This window comes from Homarus americanus, unplaced genomic scaffold, assembly GCF_018991925.1.
Source record: "Homarus americanus isolate GMGI-L3 unplaced genomic scaffold, GMGI_Hamer_2.0 scaffold28051, whole genome shotgun sequence".
Classification (NCBI taxonomy): Eukaryota; Metazoa; Arthropoda; class Malacostraca; order Decapoda; family Nephropidae; genus Homarus; species Homarus americanus.
Window position 1 is genome coordinate 15,223 of NW_024720144.1, and position 22,728 is coordinate 37,950.

At 39.8% G+C, this 22,728-nt stretch overlaps 1 protein-coding gene across 1 annotated transcript in view; it reads left to right on the top strand.

Moving 5' to 3' along the window:
* Nucleotides 1-1,833: 1,833 nt before the first annotated feature.
* Nucleotides 1,834-22,728, top strand: part of LOC121860396 (apoptosis-stimulating of p53 protein 2-like) — a gene marked incomplete at its 5' end in the record, with an annotated part of 35,857 nt that continues 14,962 nt past the window's right edge. The window contains 6 exons of the mRNA XM_042357514.1: nt 1,834-2,073; nt 18,109-18,321; nt 19,086-19,265; nt 19,818-19,919; nt 20,471-21,003; nt 22,238-22,313. Of these exons, the coding sequence (XP_042213448.1) occupies nt 1,834-2,073; nt 18,109-18,321; nt 19,086-19,265; nt 19,818-19,919; nt 20,471-21,003; nt 22,238-22,313 (1,344 nt within the window). The remainder of the gene's footprint in view (nt 2,074-18,108; nt 18,322-19,085; nt 19,266-19,817; nt 19,920-20,470; nt 21,004-22,237; nt 22,314-22,728) is intronic.

Genomic DNA, 22,728 nt, shown 5'->3' on the forward strand with positions numbered 1-22,728 from the left:
GTCTCACCCCAGCACCTGATGTGTCCACCAGCACCTGCTACCCTGATGTGTCTCACCCCTAGCACCTGATGTGTCTCACTCTAGCACCTGATGTGTCTCACCCTAGCACCTGATGTGTCTCACCCTAGCACCTGATGTGTCTCACTCTAGCACCTGATGTGTCTCACCCCAGCACCTGATGTGTGTCTCACCCTAGCACCTGATGTGTCTCACCCTGCACCTGATGTGTCTCACCCTAGCACCTGATGTGTCTCACCCTAGCACCTGATGTGTCTCACCCCAGCACCTGATGTGTCTCACCCCAGCACCTGATGTGTGCTCACCCCAGCACCTGATGTGTCTCACCAGCACTGTTCACCCAGCACTGATGTGTCACCCTAGCACCTGATGTGCCCCTTAAGATGTGCACCCTGACACCTGATGTGTCTCACCCCAGCACCTGATGTGTCTCACCCCAGCACCTGATGTGTCTCACCCCAGCACCTGATGTGTCTCACCCAGCACCTGATGTGTCTCACTCTAGCACCTGATGTGTCTCACCCTAGCACCTGATGTGTCCACTCTAGCACCTGATGTGTGTCTCACCCCTAGCACCTGATGTGTCTCACTTAGCACCTGATGTGTGTCTCACCAGCACCTGATGTGTCTCACCCTAGCACCTGATGTGTGTCTCACCCCAGCACCTGATGTGTCTCACCCTGACACCTGATGTGTCTCACCCTAGCACCTGATGTGTCTCACCCTAGCACCTGATGTGTGTCTCACCCCTAGCACCTGATGTCTCACCCTAGCACCTGATGTGTCTCACCTAGCACCTGATGTGTCTCACCCAGCACCTGATGTGTGTCTCACCCTAGCACCTGATGTGTCTCACCCTGACACCTGATGTGTCTCACCCTAGCACCTGATGTGTCTCACCCTAGCACCTGATGTCTCACCCCAGCACCTGATGTGTCTCACCCTAGCACCTGATGTGTCTCACCCTAGCACCTGATGTGTGTCTCACCCTAGCACCGATGTGTCTCACCTACACCTGATGTGTGTCTCACCCTAGCACCTGATGTGTCTCACCCCTAGCACCTGATGTGTCTCACTCTAGCACCTGATGTGTGTCTCCCTAGCACCTGAGTGTCTCACCCAGCACTGATGTGTGTCTCACCCTAGCACCTGATGTGTCTCACCCTAGCACCTGATGTGTCTCACCCTAGCACCTGATGTGTCTCAACCTAGCACCTGATGTGTCCTCTCACCCAGCACCTGATGTGTGTCTCACCCTAGCACCTGATGTGTCTCACCCCAGCACCTGATGTGTCTCCCTAGCACCTGATGTTCTCACCTGGCACCTGATGTGTCTCACCCTAGCACCTGATGTGTCTCACCCTAGCACCTGATGTGTCTCACTCTAGCACCTGATGTGTGTCTCACCCTAGCACCTGAGGTGTCTCACTTTAATAGGCTTATTGACTAAAGCTCTGCTCACATATTGCGTCCTTAGTAACTATCACCGTTTGTGGACGTTTAATCGGCTCAAAGGTTCGAAACGAGTCTCGAATCCACATCGATGAATTCGTCGATGAAACAATTCAACTCACCCGACAACCAATCGACTTTTACGAACAGTGAGGGTTGTCGAGGATGCCAGAAGTGAACAGTTAGTCGATAGATCAGTTGCCTCCTCGTGCTACCTGAAGCCTCGCAATACACCTGACACGACAAGTACACCTGACAATTTTTGTCCTCATTCATACACGTTCCACACGATACATTATGAAATATTTTTAAGGTTTATGTTATCGATAAATCTTGTGTTAATAACTGTATTCTTATCCCTGACAGCTGCCTGACGGGTGCGAGCTGACGGTGGGGGAGCTTCGCGACATGGCTAGCCGGCAGCAGCAGCAGATAGAGACGCAGCAGCTCCTGGTGGCTCGGGAGCAGCGGCTCAAGTACCTCAAACAGCAGGAGTCCCGCGCTGCCGCCGTCGCTGCCGAGGCCGAGCGACTAAGACGACTCAGAGAACGTGTCGAAGCCCAGGAGGCCAAGTTACGACGTCTTCGTGCCCTTAGAGGCCAGGTGAGTACAACTAGGCCCACTAAGAGGCCAAGTTATGACATCTGTGCCCTTAGAGGCCAGGTGAGTACCTCCAGGCCAACTAGCAGGCCATGTTACGACATCTCCATGCCCTTAGAGGCCACGTCAGTACCCCCCAAAGCCCACTAAAAGGCTAACCTACGACTCTCCATACCCCTAGAGACCTGGTGAGTACCTCCTGCCTTCTCGTATTTCCTCTCCGCCGTCCCGGAGGGAGATGAGAAGGGCAACTGAATTCATGTGGTACACAGCCGTGAGGGAGGTGAGGAACAGCAACAAACCAGTTGATTTAACCAATCCTGGTATATAGTGTGTATGTAAATAACCCAACTGGGGTAATCAGTAGTTACCCTTCGTCTTCAAGGGAGTTATGGCCTCTTGTGTGTGTGTGTACCTGGCTGACTGTGAGGGCGGGAACATGAAAGAATAACAATGGATTTTAACCGAACCTTTTCTGTGGATGCATCACAAGATCTCAGACGATTTTGGTAATGGAAGATTTGGGTGAATATGATCTAGTGGTGAAAGAACCTGGCAGGGTGGCTGAGGAAGATATGGTCACCTTTACTTACTGTCTCGTGGGTGAAGTTATACTTGTTATCTAAACCTTTAACATAAAAGATTATCTGAAGATTATTCCCGGCTTATTTCACCTGACGATTAACCAACCTACCGAACCTAACAGTCCCCACCCCAGGTAGCATAGGATAGTTGATCTTCAGGTGAAATAAGCTGGGGTGTCTATTATTCAGATAAAGAACATAAGGAAATAAGGAGTCTGCAATAGGCTGGTTGGCCTGTGCATGGCAGCTCCTGTCGAGAGTTACTACCACTCTCTATCCATGAATCTATCTAGCCTCCTTTTAAAACTTTCCAGCGTTCCAGCACTTACTACAAAGCTTGTTCCACTCGTCCACCACCCTATTTGTGAACCAGTTCCTTCCTATCTCCCTCCTAGACCTAAACTTATCCAACTTAAATCCGTTGCTACAAGTCCTATCTTGCTCGGATACTATGAGAACTTTATCTATATCTCCTTTATTGATTCCTTTCACCCACTTAAATACTTCTATCTTATCTCCCCGCACTCTTCGTCTTTCTAGGGAATGCAAGTTTAGTTTATTTAACCTATCTTGATATGAAAGTTTTCTAAGATCCGGAATCATTTTCGTCATTCTTCGCTGCAATGACTTCAGTGAATTGATATCCATTCTATAATAAGGGCACCAGAACTGAACCGCATAATGGAGGTGCAGCCTGACTAGCGCAAGATATAGTTGCAATAAGACCTCTGCACTCTTATTACTTACACTTCTAGATATAAAACCTAATACTCTGTTTGCCTTATTTCGAACATTAACGCACGTTTTCTAGGCCGTAGGTCCGTGCTTACAAGTACCCCTAAGTCTCTTTCACAAGTCGATTTCTCTAGGTTGATGCTGTTAAGGCTGTATATATTGACAGTATTTGTTTTTCCAATATTAAGGACGCTGCACTTGCTGGTGATGAATTTCATTTGCCATTTTACTGACCACTCCTGCAGGTTATTTAAATCCTTCGGTAGTGCATTTGCATCCTTCCCTGAATTAATCTGCCGCCCTATTTTGGTGTCATCCGCAAACTTACTTATGCCACTGCTGATCCCAGAATCTATATAGTTTATGTAGATCATGAACAAGAGTGGGCCTAGTACTGATCCCTAGGGAACCCCACTGGTTACACAGCCCCACTCAGATTTAACACCATCTACGCTGACCCTCTGTGTTCTATCGGTAAGCCATGATTTTATCCAATTTAAACTTCCCCTCGATACCACGAGCCTTAACTTTTCTCAGAAGCCTCTGATGCGGTACTCTGTCAAACTCTTTGCTAAAGTCTAAGTAAATAACATCGTAATTTTCGTCATTATCTACTACCTCCAAGACTTTCCTAAAAAACGTCAGCAGATTTGTTAGACAAGATTTTCCCTTTGTAAACCATGTTGAGACTCGTAGATTAATTTGCTTTTCTCTAAATACGATCGGATGCAATCTGCTATAATTGATTCAAGAAATATCCCCACTACTGACGTCAAACTAATTTAATACTACTACAGAAACACAATTATATCTTGTTCACAAAATACTGTACCTTGAGGAAGTCCCACATCCCAAACATATATATGAACTCCACCAGTTTCTTACATGTAACAATATTCTTCACCACGGCCGTCGCCACACTCTCCACGGCTGAATTCTAAAGACCGCTTTACGGGGGGGCCCCGGTCGTGATGCCTTCTTTACAATTCACCCAGCAAGCCAGTGTACATGGTGGAGCATACGAGTATATATATATACAGTATATATTGAAAATAGCGGGATCACCTGAAGATTAACCCCCAGCGTAAGTCACCTGAAAATTAACCTATTTAACGCTAATTTAACATAACATAAACTAACCTTACCACCCTGTCGTCCAGATCATAAATTATGGACCCAATATTTACTACAGCAAACTCGTGGTATTCAAATCGCGTTGGTAAATGCTGGATGATCCGGGCAATAGTATGGACCCCCGTTGCCAGGCGTATGAATAAGTGAGCTGTGTCGTCCACCAATGAATGCTGGGACAGAACTGTACCCTAACCGTCCATTATAATATATGTTGCAGTACTGTCAATCTCCTATATGAAACAGTATGCATTGTATGGTCCGCGTTGCCAGCTGTAGGAAAGTGGTGATAACGTCCCCGCTGCCAGATGTATGACTAATGAACGATAACCGTCTACTGTATATTTAGGGGGAACATTTTATAGGAATATTTAAGCATTGTGAACATTTTCCGTTGTGTAACTGTCACGTAGTAAAGAGTGAGTGAATGACCAACCCTAACTTCAGGCAGGAGGAAGGAACAAGTTTTACCCATGGAAATAACGCTATGAAACTGAATAAAAACATCCACCTGGAAATAGAAGCGATAGTATTATTTCCGGCGATTATTTTCATGTTATTTAAAAAAAACTGAGACTCGTACTGCGTGATGCTCGTTGTGTAGACTAAAGAAGAGGGTGTTTCTCCCTCGTGTCTGCTGAGTTAAGGTGTTGGCCAATCTGTATTTGCATATGTTTAAGGTTCTTGGTTGTGTGGAGAGGGAGAGAGATAGCAAGGAAAGATTGAGAGACCAGGGAAAGAGAGAGAGAGAACGGGGAAAAAGAGGGAGAATAGGGAAAGAAAGAGAGAACCGGGAAAAAGAGAGCAAGAATGAAAAAGAGAAAGAGAAAGCAAGAACAGGGAAAACAGAAAGAGAAAGCAAGAACAGGGAAAAAAGAAAGAGAGAGATCAAACTCATTAACCTATTCGCAGGTGAGTTATATTAATAAACAAGACGCGTGGACTGCCTGTGTTACCTGTACTGTTGACTTAATTAATGTAATAATCAGACGGTGGACAATGAACTCGCGCGTGTGAGGGTAGGGCTTTAATTTAATGTTACTAGTTCAAATACAGTGCAGGTACATAACGCGGATACAGGTGCGGCTATAAATACAGGTACACAAATAACACGGATACAGGCGCAGTTATGTATACAATACCAAACAACAGTATATGTTAGAGGAATATAAGAATGGAGGAAACTGCAGCGGGTCTGTTGGTCCATACTAGGCAGCTACACCCAACCCCTATCGCTCATATATCTCACCCAACCTATATTTGAAGCTTACCAGCGTCTTAGAGTTAATAATGATTCTCGGTAACCAGTGTTTACATATCTCGTGCCTAAATCTAAATTTGTCCTGGTTAGATAGTTTACGTACCTTTGTCATATCGCATTTGTTTAGCCTTGACTTCCATTTACTGTACACACCTCGACCATATCGCCCCTCACTCTACGTGTCTCGAGGGAGTGCAAATTCAAATGCACTCCACATCCTTCACTTCCCTGACTAATATCAGGTACCCGTTCACAGCTGGGTTGACTAGGGTGCACTGTTTATTATTGTCACATCTTACAATAATAATGAACCTCAAAGGTAAATAAAAAAATAAGTAGTTGAAAACAAAAACTGACAATATATGTTTCGTGTAAATGGTACTGTGTTGTCTTGCCCTCAATAACAACTAAGTCATTTTGTATTATATTACCAAAGTTAGAAGACCAAAGTTTCGTTGTAGGTAACCGTGGGGGGGCCGTCACCCGAACGACAGATTTATGCAGCGTGCTTACCGTGTCCGGGTAGAAACTTTGACGATAACAATAAATAATTCTTTTCTTAGTTGTTTACTGAGAATTTGAACTTTTTGTGTGTTTTGACGAAATGCCTCCAGACAATTTCCTAATGGGCAATATCTCACCTACACGGTTTCTTCCAGCCTCGGACTATACCAGAGGGTGAACGTTAGAAAGGAGGAAACTGCAGCGGACTACTGGTCCATACTAGGCGGCACCGTTTACGAATCTAGGAAAAAAAGGTCACAAGAAAAAAGTGAAAAAGTCACAGAAGAAACCTAACCTAACATAATTGTATTGCCACCATAAATAAATTGTATTGTGTACAAGTCATGTATTGTCAGTTAATAAGTGACAAAATATTTTTTTGCTTTATTACTTTTAGCTGTTAATGATATTTAAATAAAATGTAACTTTTCTTAGCCAAAATTTTGATTTTTTTTCTGACTTTATTTCCGCTCACCCCGTTTACACTCACCCAACCCTACAGTACATTTGATGCTTCCTTGCGCGATTAAGATTTTGGGTAACCTGTTCCACCTGCCGCAACTTTATATCCAAACCAGTGTTTATCTATCTCACGCCTAAATCTAAATGTGTTTAATTTAACACCTATCCTGACTTGTGCTAGCCTTTATTTCTCCCCGGCGTGAGCGACCGTTACTTCTGCCACAAAATGAATGACCATTAAACGAGTCATTGTTGGCTGGCTGGGTCCGGGGTAGTTTTTCTCCCAGGAGGATCAACGGCGGCAGGGTTCACTTGGTGATGAATGTATCGCTTTAAAAAATAGTCCTGGTGTTATCAAAGCTGATGCCAGGATTAACAAGAACTTGGATCCCGCGGTTTCTCGTGGTATTATCCCGGTATTTAAGAGACAAATCTACTGATGGAAAAGTTTAGTTACACTTTCCCGAGATGTCCATGTCGGAAGATTATATTTCCTTCTCCGCCTTTGAGTTAAAACGTTATAGTTGGCCAGATATTGACGTTGTTTCCAGCAGTTGTAAGTGTTTTTGTTTAACACACACACACACACACACACACACATATATATATATATATATATATATATATATATATATATATATATATATATATAAAACAACGGTGCCCGCTGTTTCCCCGTGTGATTTATCAAGATTTATCTTATCCACGTTTTCATTAGGATCTACATGAATAATATATATATATATATATATATATATATATATATATATATATATATATATATATATATATATATATATATATATAATAATTTTTTTTACAAGCATGCTTACACACGTACAGTATATCCATATTTCATGTAAATCCACAATGAAAACGTGGATAAGATACATGCATAGACAACTTGTCTAAGACAAGCTAATTGCACTGAATAAACTGTGTATGTTTGTTCTGTAGTGACCAAGCTTGCAAGGCTAATATTGAACTCCCCCTCCAGGCGTCGAGCAAAGGCCTTGACCGACATACATACCATCACAAGTTAAAGTTGAACTCCGGGTAAGAAACACGTAATTTACGCCACAGTTATCTTGCCTCAGCTCACCGTACTGACACTACACTCATCATTCAGTAATAGATGGCCAAGAGCTTTACCTGGCAGTCTTGTGTCACGTTCTGGTTGAAATCGGAACTCTGAAAGCCTGGTAGGAATTTGATGTTGAGTGTGCTTTAGAAACACGGATATTACATCTCTGTTATCGTGTATCTGTTTACTCACTAACGATAGCCATTCACCTTATATATTAACTATCTATCATGCCTATGGTTATGTTAAAGTGTATATTTAGATATTTTTAATGTGTCAACTTCCTCAAGAGATTCTGTAAACATAAACATCAACGGACTTTGTAAACATAACGTAGGTAGTATTATTACAACAGACTGGTAATGTTTACCTCAGTTGTCAGGTCTCATCTCGCGTCACCTGAAGATTATCCCTCGGCTTATTTCACCTGATGAATAAACACCCTAATGCTACCTTGAGGAAGAAGGGGGGTTAGGTTAGGTTAGGTAAGCATTAGGGTTGCAAAATCTTAAGGTCACATAAGAACATAAGAAAATAAGGAGTCTGCAATAGGCCGGTTGGCCTGTGCATGGCAGCTCCTGTCGAGAGTTACTACCACTCTCTATCATCCATGAATCTATCTAGCCTCCTTTTAAAACTTTCCAGAGTTCCCGCACTTACTACAAAGTTGGTAAGCTTGTTCCACTCGTCCACCACCCTATTTGTGAACCAGTTTCTTCCTATCTCCCTCCTAAACCTAAACTTATCCAACTTCAATCCGTTGCTCCGAGTCCTATCCTTCTCGGATATTATAAGAACTTTATCTATATCACCTTTATTGATTCCTTTCACCCACTTAAATACTTCTATCATATCTCCCCGCACTCTTCGTCTTTCTAGGGAATGCAAGTTAAGTTTCTTTAGCATATCCTGATATGGAAGGTTTCTAAGTCCCTGAATCATTTTCGTCATTCTTCGCTGCACCGACTCTAGTGAATTGATATCCATTTTATAATAAGGGCACCAGAACTGAACCGCATAATCGAGGTGCGGCCTGACTAGCGCAAGATATAGTTGCAATAAGACCTCTGCACTCTTGTTACTTACACTTTTAGATATAAAACTCAATACTCTGTTTGCCTTATTTCGAACATTAACGCACTGTTTTTTAGGCCGTAGGTCCGGGCTTACAAGTACCCCTAGGTCTCTTTCACAAGTCGACTTCTCTAGGTTGATGTTGTTAAGGCTGTAAACATTGACAGTATTTGTTGTGGGAGATAATATCCACAAGATCCTCTAAAACACACACACACGGAAATCACCTGTGGGTTGATTGATACCACGCGAAATGAAATTGAATTCTTGGACTTCCTGCAATTGAAGGCTTGGAATACAATATGTAATTTCCTTAAGTTTTATTTTGTCTACAGCGAAATTGTTTAAGTTTGAATGTTGTTTATGTGTCATGGGGTCTTGTAATAATATTGTCTCGAGTCTGTCTCTAATTTTACTACAGTATTATTTAGTAGTGGACCATGATATATTCCGTGAGGATATGTGTAGAGTAGCCTTCAGTGTAACCTTAGATAGATAGATAGATATTTATTCACACGCAGTTTCCTCCATTCTTATCTTCCCCTCCCCCCCCCCCTTCCCGTGTCTATCTGAACGTTCTCTACCCCAGACTAACATAACCAAACATCAGGTCAAGTCATGATCATACAGCCCACGCCTATTTGTCCTGACCTCACATGAGTATTATCCACCCCAGCCCTCTTTACCTGGGTGAGGGCCGTCAATATCATTATTTATTTATTTAGTTATTTATTTACCGTATCTACTTAATGTCTTCAACTGACAACTGAAATGAACTTTACTCAATATTTTACTACATCAACATCTTAATGTATTTTTTAATAATTTAGTTTCCTTATTTCATGTTGTTTGTATTTTACTCGTATGTATATTTTAACAAGGGGTGCACTCACTAACATCTCCGGGTGGTGGCCTCAGCCTAATACACACAACAAAGCCTGGGATCAACCCGGCCTCCTTTGTGTGTTCCGCTACACCTCTAACCTAATTTCCCGGGTCTGGATACACAAATGTCCGCACGATGAACATTCCTCGTAAGTGAAAATGTGAGAAGGTTTCTTATTGGGTGAGTTATGGTAAAGCACATACATAACACTCTTAAACACCTTAATGAACAACAGTTTTATTTATGACACATCTATTATTTCAATAAGGGTAGAATAATAAAAACTAATAGTTTAGTCGTGTCTTTGACATTTGACCTAAAATGAAGACCAATAATTCACATATCTCACTTTATTTTTAAACCATGTTATGGCTTCAGTACCGTCTCTTACAGGTAGTGTATGTGTCACAGTTTAATGATTATGAATTCATTTATATTCCTTTGACATGCTTGTTGTATAATCCATCACAACACTCGCCCTATGTTTATATTAAATATCCACTCTAGAGACGTGCTGTAGAGTGAGGGGCGAATGATCGAGGTGTATAAATGGAGGTCAGGGCTAAACAAAGGTGATATAACGAAGGTACTCAAGCTATCGAACCAGTAGCTACCTTGTAGCAATGGTTTTAAATTAGACAAATTTAGATTTAGGCGCGAAATAGGTAAACATTGGCATGCAAATAGAGTAGTGGATGAGTGGAACAAGTTACCAAACATCATCGTTAACTCGAATACGCTGGCTAGCTTCAAACATAGGTTGGATAGATATATGAATGATAGGGGTTGGGTGTAAATGGGACTATCTAGTATGGGCCAATAGGCTCGCTGCAGTTTCCTCCATTCTTATGTTCTAAATATCCCTCCAACTCTCAGTATATATGTTGCTCTCTATGGGTTTCTGGATCTCTTTCAGATTATTCTCTGCTCTGTAAGCACAAAACCTTATCCGAATTCCAATTCCCTGAAAATCTTTCCCGTGGATACCAAGATTTAGACTCTGTAGTTTTGAATTCGAGAATTTGAAACCTCGTTCTGAAAACATCCGCGCAGTGAGTTGCTGTTTCACTTCAGTTTGTAAATTAATTGTTAAGTCATTGTTGTTGTCTTCAAGTCTATTAACAGCACCATTCTCAAGTAGTTAAATATTAAACAACAAATACAGAAGTTGTAAAAGAAACTGTAATCTGAATTTCTGTTAAATCGAAATAAATTCACCATAAAGATTACCATTAGGACTAGGTAATTTGTATTCAGGTAAGGATTGCCACTTACTCGAATTCAGATGAATGCCACTGAGCCGTATTCCGTTAAAAATTACCTCTTAGGTAAATTGATCGTAATGTATCTAAAGATTATCACTAACAGATTTTAAGAGTCCACTAAACATTATGCCATGATATTGTTTGTCGAACACTTTTCTTTATGTAGAACAAAATGGATCACCTGAAAAATCGTCACTTTAGTTGGGTGTCTGTCCACCTGAAGACTGAGAACCCCAGCCCGTTTTCGTGTGATGATTCTTCAGGCGATTGAACATAATTGCGAATGGGTAAAAGTTCTTCAGAATGATGTCCAATAGCCTATTGTAAGTCATTGGCTCTATAATGTAATGCATGTAACAAATTAGTCATTATACTAGTGACTAGTCATTCAACAGTAACAAATTATGAGATAGAACTCCCGGTTAAATCAGGACTATTTTGCTAAATGTCAAGTTCGAAGGTTGTCAACTGCACAATAATTATTGTATAAATAAGGTAATAATGGATTCATGTACGATATTTTTTTTTGTACGATTGTACATCTCAGCTTGCTGTGTTACGGTCAGGTGAGGGCATTGACGTCGGCCTCAGGTCACGTCGCCCAGTATTACGTTGGCCTTCACCGTCTGTTCTGTAGGTTCACTGGTGCTCGTCTGGGCAGCGACTAGCAAGTAGCAGGTTGCTAAAATTTCTCGACAAAACTTGGTGTACAGTGCATGGGGCAAGATGAAGGTACGTACAGTAGGCTATATACGTGGTGTGCCAGTGTCTTGGAATCTTACATGTACTACCTTGTACAATATATATATATATATATATATATATATATATATATATATATATAAAACCGTTGTATTATTGCAGCGTGCCGAGTTGCAGTTTTTATGAGACTAGAACATAAGTTTACCTCCAAGATTGTTATAAGGTATTGGCCTGTAGGGTGACCGAGATAAGAAAAGCAGAGGGATAATTAATTGAAGGTAGCAAGGGAGGCGAAGTCAAACCCCAAGGAATTCTTTCAAATGTTACAAACTAAAACACGAGATATGATCGAGGTGTATAAATGGTAGTCAGGGCTAAACAAAGGTAATACAACAAGTTACCAAACATCATCATTAACTCGAATACGCTGGATAGCTTCGAACACAGGCTCGTTAGCTCGAAAGTTCGTTTGTGGTTCGTGAGCTCGAAGTGAAATTTGTTGTGCCATTTTTTCAGAGTACCATCGTGAACATGTGTGAACATTTTCAGTTATCACTGACTCCACGTAGTTTCTTTTATGGAAAAAAAACAGCCTGTGTATGTAAACACAAAATCAATTTATTATTTCATGTCCTGAATTTAGATGTGTAATGTCAAAATATTTTTTTGGGGTGTTATGCGAATTTTTAAATAATTTCTTTTATGTACAGTGCTTTGCTAATGCAGGTACTTTTTCAAGATTCATTGTTGGAACTGTTTTTGATACAGCTTTTAATTTTCCGAATATTTCATAAAAAATTTTACTACCAGTAAAAATGCTTGTTTCATATAAAGGTGCAGTAGTGCTTTCTTTTTATTTATTTCATGGATATGAGATAGCTATTGTGAATGAAAAAGACGATACCTGTGATGACTGTACGATAAATTGACCAAGGTTACAACAGACGAGAGGAGAGTGACCGCTTGTTATAAACAATACTTGTAGTGGTTGCTGACAGAATTCTACGAGGAATGTTGGTATATTTACTAAATATGGACCCTTAACCAGGTAAGATTGGATTGCAACAAATTTGGAAAAGCAGTCATGGTAGTTCTGAACTAGATGCTTTGGGATAAAAAATTATTTAAAGATATGAGGTAAATTTACAGTTAAAGCCATTCCTGTTCGACCACAAATTTCGTTTTTCCCATAGTATATGGTGTGATTCTTTCGAATTTGACATAAGAACATAAGAAAATAAGGAGTCTGCAATAGGCCGGTTGGCCTGTGCATGGCAGCTCCTGTCGAGAGTTACTACCACTCTCTATCACCCATGAATCTATCCAGCCTCCTTTTGAAACTTTCCAGAGTTCCCGCACTTACTACAAAGTTGCTAAGCTTGTTCCACTCGTCCACCACCCTATTTGTGAACCAGTTCCTTCTTATCTCCGTTGGAAATGAGTCATTTTGGACTTACTTGACCCCTCATACAACTTGACCTAACCAACCGAAGAAACCTACCTACCCTAACCTAACTTCCTAGCCGTCCCCACTATATTAAACAGAAAGTACTTATTTTGATATCTAGTACCATTAAGAAAATAAGGAGTCTGCAATAGGTCGGTTGGCCTATGCATGGCAGCTCCATGAATCTATCGAGCCTCCTTTTAAAACTTTCCAGCGTTCCAGCACTTACTACAGAGTTGCTAAGCTTGTTCCACTCGTCCACCACCCTATTTGTGAACCAGTTCCTTCCTATCTCCCTCCTAAACCTAAACTTATCTAACTTAAATCCGTTGCTCCGAGTCCTATCCTGCTCGGATATTATAGAACTTTATCTTTATCCCCTTTATTGATTCCTTTCACCCACTTGAATACTTCTATCATATCTCCCCGCACTCTTCGTCTTTCTAGGGAATGCAAGTTTAGTTTTTTTAACCTATCTTGATATGGAAGGTTTCTAAGTCCCGGAATCATTTTCGTCATTCTTCGCTGCACCGACTCCAGTGAATTGATATCCATTCTATAATAAGGGCACCAGAACTGAACCGCATAATCGAGGTGCAGCCTAACTAGTGCAAGATTTAGTTGCAATAAGACCTTTTCACTCTTATTACTTACACTTCCAGATATAAAACCTAATACATTACTGTACAGTACTCTGTCTGCCTTATTTCGAACATTAACGCACTGTTTTCTAGGCTGTAGGACCGGGTTTACAATTACCCCTAAGTCTCTTTCACAAGTCTACTTCTTGAGGTTGATGTTGTTAAGGCTGTATACATTGACATTATTTGTTCTTCCAATATTAAGTACGCTGCACTTGCTGGTGTTGAATTTCATTTGCCAATTTTCTGACCACTCCTGCAGTTTATTTAAATCCTCCTGTTGTGCATTTGCATCCTGCCCTGAATTAATCTGCCGCCCTATTTTGGTGTCATCCGCAAACGTGCTTATGTCACTGCTGATCCCAGTATCTAGATCGTTAATGTAGATTATGAACAAGAGTGGGCCCAGTACTGACCCCTGGGGAACCCCACTAGTTACACAGCCCCACTGAGATTTAACACCATCTACGCTGACCCTCTGTGTTCTATCGGCGAGCCATGATTTTATCCAATTTAAAACTTTCCCCTCGATACCATGAGCCTTAACTTTTCTCAGAAGCCTCTGATGCGGTACTCTGTCAAACTCTTTGCTAAAGTCTAAGTAAATAACATTGTAATTTTCGTCATTATCTACTACCTCCAAGACTTTCCTAAAAACGTCAGCAGATTTGTTAGACAAGAATTTTCCTTTGTAAACCCATGTTGAGAGTCGTAGATTGATTTGTTTTTCTCTAAATGCGATCGGATGTTATTTGCTATTATTGATTCAAGAAATTTCTCCACTATTGAAGTCAAACTAATCGACCGGTAATTTGACGCAGAGGCTCTGTCACCATTTTTTAATAAGGGTACTACATTTGCCTGTTTCCACAAGTCTGGCACAACTCCCGTGTCTAATGATTTTGTAAATAAATTTACGAGGGGTCTGCTAATCTGTTCGTTACACTCTTTCAAAACTTAGGGAAATTTCATCCGGCCCTGGGGTTTTGTCTTTTTTTATTTTATTTATTGTTTAATTTCTCTTCTTCATTTCCCCTAAATATCAGTTCCACCTCTGGAATTTCCTCGTGAATTTCTTCTGTGAAAACTGATAAGTAGTAGCTGTTTAATGCTTTGCTTATTTTCTCAGTATCATCGATCACTTCTCCTCTCTCTGACTTTAAAGGTCCCACTTTGTCCTATATACCTGAAAAATCCCTTGGGAATCGCCTTGGATTCTCTTGCCATCCTGATTTCGTAGTCCCTCTTTGCCTTCCTTACATTTTTCTTAACATTCCTAGATGGTTCATTATACCTATTTCTGAGGTGCTCCTTCCCTCCCTTTAATTTCTTACAAATTCCTTTCTCTATTCCTTTGTCGTGTTTAATTTTTTTGGTCATCCACCTTGGCTCATTCTTATTTGACCTAATTTTTCTGTATGGTATATTTTGTTCTTGTGTTTTACTTACTATACGAGTGAATATATTACAGTCATGATCAATTGTTGTGTCGCCAGTGACCTCACCCGTTCCTACCGGGGACTGACCTGACTGTTCCCAGGCGACCTCACCTAGGTACCTTCTTAACCCCCCATAATCTGCCAATCGAAAGTTTGGGACTCTGACCATACTGCCATTGTTTTTTGTTTCCCAATTTAGGGTGAACCTGATTTCTCTGTGATCACTGTTCCCTAGTTCTTCTTCTATTTTGATATCTCTGATAATATTTTCTTTATTTGTTAATACAAGGTCTAATATATTGTCACCTCTAGTAGGTTCTGTAATTAGCTGTTTTAAAAAAAAAATTCCTGTACTGCGTCTAGGAAGTCTTCAAATTCATAGTCACCTACAATGTTGTTCCAGTCAATATTTCTGAAGTTGAAATCCCCCATAAAGCACAGGTTGTTGTATTTTGCTGCCCTACTCATTTCATGTCCTGTGGGCTGAGCTGCTTCTTTCCCAAGACTTGGGGGCCTGTAAATCACTCCCATAATTAGTTTTTCTCTTCCTTCTGCAATTTCTACCCATACAGACTCAGTTCCTGTTTCACCCTTTATTGAATTATTAATACAACATTTTAATGCATACTTGACAAAGAGTACGACCCCTCCCCCCTTCCCTGTCCTTGTGAAAAAGCTTGTACATACCCTTCTATGTGGTACTCTGATAAAAAGTTCTTGCTCGCCAGATTCATCCAAGTTTCGGTGATTGCTATGACGTCTACATTCTCGGTACATACAACCGCTCTCAGCAAGTCTATTTTCTTTCTAATGCTCCTACTGTTTGTATAGTACACATTTAAACCTACCCTTCCCTGGTCCTGTTTTACCCCTTTGTCCTGAGTAACCAATTTTACTCCTCAGCACCTGCTTGTTTTTTTTACTCCCACTTACCCCGACCTCTCTCTACTAGTGAACCCCCCCCCCCCTTTGGAGTGACAATTTCACGCTTCAGGGACGCAGACAACGTCTTTACCCCCACGCGAGACAAGTGTACTCCATCACGACTGTACAAGTAGTCGTTGTCATAGAATGGTTGCCAGTTATCAATGAACGCCCAACCATTGCTTGCACAATGTTTTTCCGGTCGGCAATTTATAGCAATTGCCCTGGACAGCCATTCACCACCAACTCCTCTTCTAGGCAAGACACCACATACTATCGGGATCCCTCCCCTATCTCTAACCTTCCCTAGCGCCTCCCTATATCTCTTGAAAAGTTCCTCACTCCTAACCTTTCCTATGTTGTTACCTCCTACACTAAGACACACTACTGGCTTGGTACCCTCCCCTGACAAAACCCTATCTATCCTCTCAGCTACATGCCCAATCCCAGCCCCAGGAAAACACACAGGTGCATAAATGGTAGTCAGGGCTAAAAAAGATGACATTACAAAGGTACTCAAACTATCCAACCAGGCATGAAGTAGGTAAACATTGGTTTGGAAATAGAGTAGTGGACTAGTGGAACAAGTTTCCAAACATCATCATTAACTCGAATACGCTGGATAGCTTCAAACATAGGTTGGATGGATATTTGAGCGATAGGGGTTTGGTGTAAATGTGACTATCCAGTATGGGCCAATAGGCCTGCTGCAGTTTCCTCCATTCTTATGTTCTTATGACACAAACCTGCATTGGGCTGTATCTCTTCAGTGGTTCATTCATGCTATGTCAAACGTAGATCAGTGATTTTAAGTAAATTCCCCGAAGGCTTATAGGCCTCTGCTAAGATCCATCATTGTATAGTACAGTTAAATACAAATACCAGTACAGCACACTCAACTAACAAATGTTCTTTAAACTGAATCCTAAAAGTTGCTAGTATACAGTATAATGTTCCCCTTGCTATAAAGTATTACCATGTTACATACACTCAGTGGTACTGTAGACGGTTTTACAGAGAATTTTGTTAATGGTTTATATAATGCTCAGATGCATACTGGATACAGTACCTGTACTGTTTGTCTTCAAAGGTAATTACTGTACCTGTATTTGATATTTAACAGGAATATACCACTGAGTGTTACATATGCTGTTCAAGTTAGGCAGTACGTACTACATTATTTAAGTGCCTCGTTTCTTCTAGAATGAGATGTAGTTAAGAGATACTGTACCGGGTAGTGTTAAATTTCCAGGCAGAACACCAACAGCACATAGTCAGTGGTACAGTACATAGGGGAAAAACATTAGATCATTTATAATTTACTGTTCAATATTGTATCCGCATTTATATTAAAACTCCTAAAACAATTTTAACAACTTTTTGTGGTTATATAGTATACGTATTTAAAAAAATTATTAATATTACCTGTAACCAGGCTGAGCTACCCCAGAATTTTACATAATTATGATTTATTAATAAAGTGTATTACTGTGTATACCTGCAGTAAAGTTATTTATAATGTACTGTAGTATATGTACAGTATGTACAATATGTATGAGTTTTCTTCCCTTTAGTTTTTGTCACTGTGTACATTGACAAAATTGTATAATGAAAACCATTGTAAGTACAGGTACTTAAACATTACAGTTCAAGTATTGTATTTATTGGTAGATTCTGATTATGAAAAGGTTATGTTCATAGAAAAACATTCATAAATAAAAAAATAGTAAATACAGATAGATAGATAGTTCCCATAGACTTCCAATATACAGTATAATTTTTTGATTACTGTACAGTACTCCTGTAAATTTTCACTGCTCTCTCTCTCTCCACTAAAGTCTTGTACAATGTGTTCCTTCTAGATTACTTGTAATACATCTGCTATTTTAACATTTACAGGTGGAAGCTACTCGCCTGAACACAGCCTCCCTCACGACAGACCTTGATGCTATGCGACACCTGTTCAGCGAGAAGGAAAAAGAATTAGTAGTCGCTGTGTCCAAGGTAGAGGAGCTCACACGCCAGTTAGAGGAACTCCGCCATGGCCGTTCACCTCTCAACCCCAATAACCAGCATCACAATGAACTGGATAAGCTCAGGCGAGAATTATTGGTGAGTTTCAGAGTAAATACAATTTGTATAAAGATTGAAGTTGTACCAGTAGTTAGGATGTTCATTTTCTCTCAACAATTTAATGATTTCTCCTGGTTCCTCTAATAAGCACGTAAGTGGGTGAAAATTATCTCATGATTAAAAATGAAACCAAGATAGATTCCAGATTGACAGAATTTCCCTTGCTTCTTCAAATTTGTGTACTATCCATGAAAATAAACATATTCGTCAAGATCCTGTCAAAAACTATCAAAATACAAAGTGTCCCAAACACTGTTGGGGGGATGAGTTGAGGAGGTTAATTTAGGATAGGTTAGGTTAGCATTAGGATGGTTAATCTTCAGGTGATCCCATGTATCACTTTGTATTTTGATATATTTTGACAGGATCTGTACTAATATGTTTATTATACTGGATAGAATACAAATTTGAAGGAGCAGCAAGGAAAGATAAATCTATAAAACCTCTTTTTAAAGGAGACCACAAGAACTAACTCAATTAGTTCTTAGCCTAACCTATAACCTAATGGTCATAGGATAGTGTAGCAGATATATGAGAGATAAAGGTTGGGTGTAAACAGGGCTGCCTAGTTTCCTCCATTCTTCTGTTTCCTTAATAACCTTACAGTAAGTTCACATTTTCTGGCTTTTAATGTTGATTAAATTATATGTAGCTTTAGATGTTTTGGCAATTATTTATTTACAGTACAGTATGTATACTTCTGTGCAAGATGTACCGTATAATACTTCTTTTCTTTGTAACAGTATCGTAACAGCGTCAACAGAGAAGCCTCAGCTCGTGTGGCAGCTCAACGAGAAACTCTAGCAGCAAGAAGGGATGAAATTACTCGCATAGACAAGCGGGTATCTGAACTGCAACAACGACTACACCGAAAGAGACTTTTGAACCACCAGCTGGCCTCTCAGATAACAGCAGCTACTCAGGTACAGAAAGATTGAACCTTATGAAAGCCTTATGTTGTATGTTAATATAGTGTGCAGCACTTTATACAGGATATAACTTCTCAAAGTCTAATGTTAATCGTAGTTCTTCTTATTAAGTTTGTCGATTAAAGACAAATTATTATCCTCATCATAATCCTCTCCAATGTCAGTGTTGCTGTAGGAGTCTGATTTTTAGGGAGTGTTAGTAAGTTACATTTGGTTGAATTTACATGAGTAAAATCAATAGGTCTGAAGTTTTGAACAACTGAAGGATACTCTAACTGGGCACCAAGTTGATAATCTCAACCTCTTCTTGCCCTTGAGTCAAGTGTTACAACATTTGAACAATACAGAGGCTCCTTACTTAACTTTACCCTCTGAGTTGATAAAGATTTAATGATGTTTTGATTTTGTATTTATTTTTCATTTGCAATTCACAGTACAGTAGAGTCTTTTGTAAGTCTCATTGTAATGTTATAATACAATACCTAATTTAGTTGGGAAATGAATACAGTCGAATTGTGTATTAATATTGTTTCTCTATGTTGCCAGGCCAAACAGGCTCAGTTAAAAGCAGTACAACAAAAGGCACTACGAGAAGGTGTCCACAACGAAACATCTGTTGATGATGCCCACACTCCAGACCATCTCAAGGTACACATTACAGTACTGTACTATATATTGGTTACTGGGAGACTGTTTATGGTCCTACAGAAAATTATATTATATAAGAAGGGTTTGGATACAAGTGTTATGACAAAGACTAATTACTGTGATTATTTGAATAAACTATATCAAATAACTTTTTTTTCTTTTGACTTTTCATGTTTTGGCAAATCCCACAGCTTCTCAATTCAAATGCAGATCAGATTATTGTTAGAAACATGTATTGAGGAACATTTGTATTGATGGGTGTGTCTCATGCAAACCACGTGATTGCCAAATTAAATGAAAATTCATGAAAAGTCTAAAGAATGTGGGTTGCTTCTCTTTTTATGCTTGATGGATAAAATAAAAATTGGTAAGCATGGAAATAAGGTGAATTTGAAGTAAGAAAAAACAAGTAATATGGTAAAATAGCAGTGTTTAAGGGATATTGTGTGTGACTCTCCTTCAGGTGTAGATTAAGAACTGTCACTGAGTTAAGATTAGCCCTTTAACATTTTTGTCATTAACATTAACCTCTTTTTCTTTTTTCTTGCCAGATTCCTCGAGGAGAGGATTTAGGAGAGTTTGGTCCCAACAAAAATGACCCCAAATACCAGACTCTGCCCTACAACACCAAATTTTCTGTCACTTTCAAATCTAAGAATGGGCAGGGAGGGGATTCTGATTCTGCTCCTTCAACACCAACAAGCATTGCCCCACCCAGTATCCTTCCTGAACCCCAGGTGTCAAGTGGACAAAATGTTCCACAACCTGCTGGCCCACCTAGCACAACATTAAACAGTGGTCCACCCAGCACAGCAGCGACGAGTGGTCCAACGAGCTTAGCGGCAACAACTAGTGGTCAAGTAACAAACACTACAACCAGTGGACTACCAAACAATACAGCAGCAAGTGGTACGTCAAACGCTGCACCCGTCAATGGTTCAGTAGTAACTAGGACTGTCCACAGCATCCCTACACACCCTCCGTCCCGTGGACTTGCCCACGCTCCAGCACTCGGCCAGTCGCAGCTACCACAGCAGTTGTCTGGTCCGATCAAGCCAACTCCAAACCCTGCTATGACTCCCAGGTGAAGCATCTTTTATATTAATATCAAATAATTTTTAGTTTATGAATGCTGTAAAGTATATAATGAAAATATTAAAGATGATGATATAGAATTACAGTAGAAGTCCAAAAATCCAGACTGCTTGGGGATTGGGTCGGTCCGGATTTTCGGATTTTCCGGATTCTCAGGCAGTACTTTTAAAATTCAAATTTAAGGAGGAATAAAGAAGAGATGAACAGGTACATTTTGATAGTTTATTCATTAGCAAATATAGCATGCTTCATTTATCAAAACGAGCAGTTTTAAAGAAAAAGCTGTGAATTCTAGAATTTTATTCTTTTTTGCCTTTTTTATATCATAAATTGTAGACTTTCCAATGTCGTATGTTTCCATTAGAACAATATTGCTCACACCACGTTCTAGTTTCTTAATTATTTCAATTTTGTCACTCAATTTCAACTTGTTCTTCTTTCTCTTCACACAATGAAGTTTATCTACTTTAGGAGCCATTATTATGGGCTTTTACAGTACAGTGAGTGCTCTAGATTTATGAATTCGAACAATATTTGTATAAATTATTTCAATTTTTGTACTATTTCTCCAATTTTGTGGTATTAACTGTGAATATGGTAAAGAAGAATATCTCCAAAAAGCATTCAATTCTTGTTCTTCTTGATGTTATCAACCTCAAAATCACCCTCCCCCATCAAGTTACATTCATATTTTTTCAAGGTAAAGTGTTAAATTTTATTTCATTATTAGATATGAATGTACATTTATTTTATCCTTTGTGAGCTAACTACTAAATTTTTTCCATTATTATGGGCGATTTTACAAGAACACAATTAGTACTCTGTAAATGGGAAGAGTAGGGCTCAAAATTACATACGTTGTCACAGTTTGATTGCTCATTTTAAAGTGGCGACCGCGTGGTAGCTGTGGTGCTAACGCATGCACACATACACACAAAAGCCAGCTAAATTAAAAAAAAAATTGAGTTTTAGAAAAGTCCAGATTCTCGGGTGGTCCTGATTTTTGGCATCCGGATTTTTGGACTTTTACTGTAGTAGCTAATTAAAACGTGTTAACATAAAGATTAGATCTGCTTTGTACATGGAAATTGTAAGGAATAAATAGTACAGTACTCCCTTTATTTAGAACTCTTAACTAAGTGAAACTGATAATTAAAGACAAACACAGGAACCTTAGATAGAGGTCTTATTGCCTGACTGTAACTTTGTATCACCACTGACAGAGTGTATGGCCCAGGAGCACAGCAGTTCAACCAGCGGTCGCAGCCCTTAGGTGGCACATCTTCAACACAGAATCAGGTAATGTGTCAACCCAGATATTATCTGATTAACTTGCTTGTGTGCCTAATGTGCTTTCTGTTGTTTCTCAATAAGTGCATCCATTTAACATTTTTATGCTGAGATTACACTGTGATCAAGTGAACAACCTAATTTTAGTGAATAATCAATGATAGAAGTTGATGGCTATGATCCAAGTGAACAAAACAGTTGATTCCTTTGATGGCAACAGAAAAACAACTGCACTTTTAATCACATCCTCTACATTAAGCTACTGGTGAAGAAGGATGCCAGTTTGTGTGTACACAACACTACCTGCATAATGTAAAACAAAATTCATGGACATTCATGCATTAGCAGTAAAAAGTGAAATGAAAAAGGTTTATAATATTAGTGTTACCACATATTTCATGATGTACTTGAAAGTTCCTGTACT